We start from the raw sequence: 6,000 nt of genomic DNA, 5'->3' as shown, positions 1-6,000 counted from the left end.
CCGTCCAAAAAGTAACCTCATCACCCTGAGATCACCAATAGCAACATTTTGGTGTCCAGTTTTCCCAATTATAGCCATGGGGTTTTTTGGGATACAATTTATATAAATATTTTATCATCTACTCTGACGTTTTAACAATTGGCAAATACTTTTCCCCATCATTAATGGTATATAAAATCATTAAAAAAAAATTTTTTTTTACATTTATTTATTTTTGAGAGAGAGAGAGAGAGAGAGAGAGAGAGAGAGAGAGCGCGAGAGAGCGCGCACAAGTGGGGGAGGGGCAGAGAGAGAGGGAGACACAGCAGGCTCCAGGCTCCAAGCTGTCAGCCCAGAGCCCGATGCGGGGCTCAAACTCACAGACCATGAGCCGAAGTCAGACGCCCAATCGACTGAGCCACCCAGGCGCCCCCCCTATAAAGTCATTTTAATGGTGGTAGTATCTGTCTCTCTAGTAAGACCATAAATTTCTTTACTAGTGCTGTAGGTTGGGGGTCCACACACTTTACTTAAAATGGCCAGAGAGTACATACGTATTTAGACGTTGCAGGCCATGTGGTCTCTGTCCCAACTAGTGGGTGTTGCCCCAGGAAAGCAAGAGCAGTCTTAGATAAATGGATGAGCTGGGCTGTGTCCTGGTGAAACGTGACTTACAAAGCCAGACCGGCAGGCTACAGGTTGCCCACCGCCCTAGTTGAACCTTTAGGCTGGTAGTGTTCCCTAATCACCAACCAAATTTGGGCATCTTTGCTCAGCTGCATTTTCCATAAATTAATCTCTGCAATGGATATTGGGGATGCGTATATTCCAAGTAGGGAGAACATTCCTTTACTAAACAGTTAAGAAACATGCTAAGGATGTGAATAGACAAATCCCCTCGCCCCCCCAAAAGGAACTAGAACCAGCAAATAAGACTTGGGAAAATAGCTTTTCTAGCAGTTTAAATACAGTTTGGGCAATGAGATACCATCTTCTTTTTATAATAATACTAAAGACTACTTAAAAATCCCCCATCAACAAGGATCAAGCAAAATGAACATTCACATCCTGATGGTAAGAGTATAAACTTGGTAAAAATCTCTTGAAAGGCAGTTAGGCAATAATTCAGTTGAATCTTGATCAATCAGTTGAATCTTGATCAATCCCAGTAAGCCTACTCCTGGAAATCTTTCCAAAGGTAACACCATATATACACACAGATTTATGTATAAGGATATTTATTAAAATATGTATAACTAACACAAACTGGAAACACACTAGGGAAATGTTTAGTAAATTATTGTGTATCTACGTTATGGAATACATGTTAAGTATTTAAAATCTTGTTTTCCCAATATTTAGTGACATGTGGTTCAGTATATGTAGATAGCCTGTCTGAGTTCAGGCTGCTATTAACAGTATTTTTTCTAATTGTTTATCAGTTGAAAAAGTCACGTGGCCAGTTCACAAATGAAGCACTTAACTGGTGCCTGGATTTCATGGCAGTTGAGAAATTATTTATTTTCCTGTAATAAAGTGTAAATGTATTTGGCACTTTTTTTGTTACTATCTTATCTAAGAGTTGTTCGAGCTTTTAACACACCTTATCTTTTTATGATAACTGCGGCTAGAATTTGATTTCCTAAATATCAATGCATAAAAAATTATTGAACTTGAAAGACAAAAATATGCTTCTATATGAGCTCTAAACATGTATTTCAAACTTCGTAGAACATAGTGTGTAAAACATTTCTTTTTGTACTTTAAACCATTTGGAGCGACTCTTAAAACTCGACAATAAGAAAGACAAACAACCCAACTAAAACATGAGCCAAAGATCTGAGCAAACATTTCTCCACTGAAGATATACAAATGGCCAATAAGCACATGGAAAAAAAGTTCAACATCATCAGTCATTAGGCATATACAAACCACAATGAGACACCGTTTCACAGCTACTGGATTGGCTATAATAAAAACGATGAACAATAGTGAGTTGTTGGCGAGGATGTGGAGAAACCAGAACCCTCATTTACTGCTGGAGGGAAGTCAAAGTGGTGTAGTGGCTTTGGACAATGCGTTAGCGGCTCCTCCGTAAAGTTCGGCATGGTTACATACGACCCAGCAATTCCACAGCTAGGTGTGTGTATACCCAAGAGAAACAAAAACATGTCTACACAAAAACTTGTATACGAATGTTCATAGCAGCGTTATTCAGAATAGCTAAAAAGTAGATCCCACCCATATGCCCATCAACTGATAAATGGAGAAATAAAATGGTATAACCAGACAATGGAATATTTTTCAGTCGTAGGAAGGAGGTACTGATTCATGCCGTCACACGGATGAACTGTGGAAATACTATGCTAAGTGAAAAAAGGCAGACACAAACTCTGTTTATGATTCATTTAAATGAAGTGTTCAGACTAGGCAAATCCATAAAGAACAGAGAGTAGCATAGAGTTACCAGGGCTGGAAGGAGGGAAGAATGGGAACAGGAAATGATCACTAATGGATGTAGTTTTCTTTTTGGAGTAATAAAAAATATTCTGACATTAAATAGTGAATTTTGTGAATATACTAAAACCCATTGAATTACATACTTTATTGTTTTTTAATTTTTTAAAAAAGTTTATTTATCTTTGAGAAAGAGAGAGAGCATGAGCAGAGGAGATGCAAAGAGAAAGGAAACACAGAATATGAAGCAGGCTTCAGGCTGCGAGGTGTCAGCACAGAGCCAACATGGGATTTGAACTCATGAACTGTGAGATCACGACCTGAGCCAAAATTGGACCCTTAACTGACTAAGCCACCCAGGTACCCCTGCATTATATACTTTAAAAGGTAAATTTTATGGTATGTGAATTATATCTCAATTAAAAATTGAAAAAAAAAAACCCACAACAATCCTACGTATGGATAAGTTATTCAAATACTTAGCCTCCCTAATGGACTAGAAGACTTCATCTGAATCCATAGCGACAAGCCAGCACCTACTAGGCACTCATTTTTTTCTTTGAGCGATTAAACAAGTGAGCTAAATACATACATTATCCTAAATTGGATTCCTTGGACTCATTTCCCAGGGGTGATAAAATTGGGTCCCTATGACTCATCTCTTTGTGATGATGTGGTTGCTTTCCCTGCTGGTGATTCTGCTGCTTTCCTTCCTGGCTTTAGCTATCAGCCACTTACCAAATAATATCCACTAGCTCAAGTGATGTTGTATGAGCAGTCTGGTCCTAATGGATTACGTGCCGGCACTTTGTTAACGATCATTCTAAGATTTCACATAAGGTGCCATGGTTGCCTGGATGAAGAGACTAGATGGGATATTTCTGCAGTGAAAGCATCTATCACCATGTCAGGTAATAAGGGTTGAGATGTTGTGGGAGGAGGAAGAGAAGAGACAGTGGCAATGAGAAAGGAACGGGTGACTAGCATAGGTATAAACGGAAAATGGGTCCTGGCCCCAAGTGTAGAAGGAAACTGATAGGTACTTTTCTCTGCTTTTATTTATTTTTTTAATTTTGTTTAATGTTTGTTTATTTTATTTTATTTTTTTAAAAATTTTTTTTTCAACGTTTTTTATTTAGTTTTTGGGACAGAGAGAGACAGAGCATGAACGGGGGAGGGGCAGAGAGAGAGGGAGACACAGAATCGGAAACAGGCTCCAGGCTCCGAGCCATCAGCCCAGAGCCCGACGCGGGGCTCGAACTCACAGACCGTGAGATCGTGACCTGGCTGAAGTCGGACGCTTAACCGACTGCGCCACCCAGGCGCCCCAATGTTTGTTTATTTTTGAGAGAGAGACAGGGAGAGAGACAGAGAGAGACAGAGCACGAGTGGGGGAGGGGCAGAGAGAGAGGGAGACACAGAATCTGAAGCAGGCTCCAGGCTCTGAGCTGTCAGCACAGAGCCCGACTCGGGGCTCGAACCTGCAAACCGTGAGATCATGACCTGAGCCGAAGTCAGATACTCAACCAACTGAGCCACTCAGATGCCCCTCTCTGCTACTTTTAAAGTGATAGAGCACTGACATTGCTCAAGTCAAGAAACAGTTGAGTTGTCCTTCAAATAAATCCTGATAAATTGGTTTTCCTCGTCCAGAAAGAATGAACAATGCTAATAGTTACTGCTAAAATATGCAAACACATCTAGGCATCATCAGCCACCATTTGACCTTGGGTGTCCAGCCATTCACCATTCCCGTCACTCTGCTGGTGTTTACAGCGAGGGAACTAAAAGCATGGGCTGTAGAATCCCTCAAACCTGGATTATAGTTCCAGCTCTACACCTCAGCAGGCCCTGCCTCTTTGGCAGCTTATTTAATTTCGCCGGATGTTTCTCCATTTGTAAAACGTGGATCATGATATCCATCTTTTAGGATTGTCATCAGAATTAAGTTACTTGGATGTCTGTGTGTGCTCCATAGGTGTTAACTATTATTATGTCTTCATTATTAGCATCGTGGTTCTAGTTTCAAGTTTTTACTTGTTTAGAGTCCAAATTTCTTGTAGGTCCAGCCTAATTTTTAAGAATAAAATTTGGGTCTATATGTTAATATTGATTTAAATTGCAATTTTAGCATTACCTGCTTAACCTCTTATCATGAAAATAAACAATATATTCACACATTAATTGTATACATCCAATTAATAGGAATGAGTCTTCAATTCAGAACAAATAAAAATAACGCGTTTTCCACTCTTCAGACAGGTGAGTCATTCCCTAAATAAGTATATATCGGGGAAATACTTTTGAGATAAAATGATCCATTCTGCACCGTCGCTGAAGTCACCGACAAATTGAACAGCTGCCGGGACCCTTGGGAGAGTGTGAGCCAATGTTTACAAGGGAAAGAAGGGCTGCTTAGAGAGGTTCAGTGACTCATCGGCAGGCAGACAACTGCCCAGTGATACGGACAAAACCAGATCACACGGTCCCCCCCTTCCCACTCAATGCTCACTCATCCCAAGGCACCAATTCCCATGTTAAGGAAAAGAGTGATACTGGTCACTTGCCCTTAAGGTTTTCTCTTACTGTTTGTTGTCTTCAGTTCCCTGCTCAGGCTCCCCAGTGTACATCTTCCCCCTCTCCCGCTGTCCTGACCCCATTCTAGTTCACCAGCCTTACAGCCCCCAGGCTCTTTTCTGACCTCCAGTTCAAAAGGTTTTGTAGAGCCTCCAGTGCAAATGACAGCCTCCCACACTGTATCCCTACAGTCTGGTGAGCAGTTTCAGAGCTGCTCATTCCTGGGTAAAAATACTCAGCCCCATAGCCTATGGCCAGCATGGAGAAGTGTTTGATGAGAATTTGGTCTTACCTGCTGGCTCCTGGTGGGTTAGCGATGTTCCCCCGACACCTGTTTCATGTCCCCTTCAATGGCTTTTAGTTTCTAGTTCTTTATTCTGTTCGGTGTCAGAATAACTCAAAGGGAAAAGAATAGTCACTAACATCCTCCTTGAAAAATGGTTAAAAGCCAGTTTGAAGACACTGGGTCCCAGGGAATTAGGTGTGTTGCTTTGTTCTTGGTCCTGCCGGCCAAACTTTGTACCCCAGGATCGAGAGGCTGATGAATGAACTTAACAAGGGCCCTGGGCCCCGGGGGTTGTGTGGCTGGGTGCAGCGTGGCCTGCAGATGCGGATGGGTGAGAGGCAGGCGGGAGAAAGTCTTCTTTCTGGAGGCTGAGTTTCCAGCCTGTTGAAAACTAGCCGCGACACGTGGATAGAGGGTGTTATGCAATCTCCACTAGGACTAGTTTAGGTACCTCATTCCAAAGGTTTCCTTTTTATTGCCTATTTGGCTTGGGTTTGTTTTCTTGTGTTTTGGTTTTTGGTAGCTCAGTTTTGCTTGTTAACTAATTACACATTTTTGTAACAAGCAATAAAAGCCACAATAACAATAAAACTCTAGATGAATTGCGGGATCGTTTTAATGTGTTTTCAAAAGAGTATTAGCATGATCTCCTAATAGCACAGATGAAAAAAAGGCATGTCTGCCTTTAAGATGACTTTTTT

General features: G+C 41.2%; 1 protein-coding gene across 6 annotated transcripts in view; it reads left to right on the top strand.

Moving 5' to 3' along the window:
- Positions 1-259: 259 nt before the first annotated feature.
- The window catches only part of LOC131496726 (uncharacterized), a 35,513-nt gene continuing 29,772 nt past the window's right edge, over positions 260-6,000 (top strand). For 2 of the 6 annotated variants that reach the window (XM_058702490.1, XM_058702491.1), the window contains exon 1: positions 280-3,347. In XM_058702490.1, coding sequence (XP_058558473.1) covers positions 3,307-3,347 — 41 coding nt within the window. In that variant the 5' untranslated portion in view covers positions 280-3,306. Of the gene's footprint in view, positions 3,348-6,000 lie in introns of all 6 variants that reach the window. The other 4 variants (XR_009254645.1, XR_009254646.1, XM_058702489.1 and 1 more) reach the window with 4 other exon arrangements.

The sequence above is a fragment of the Neofelis nebulosa genome, chromosome 2 (assembly GCF_028018385.1).
Source record: "Neofelis nebulosa isolate mNeoNeb1 chromosome 2, mNeoNeb1.pri, whole genome shotgun sequence".
In the NCBI taxonomy this organism is placed as follows: Eukaryota; Metazoa; Chordata; class Mammalia; order Carnivora; family Felidae; genus Neofelis; species Neofelis nebulosa.
This window is presented reverse-complemented; position numbering and strand designations above follow the sequence as displayed.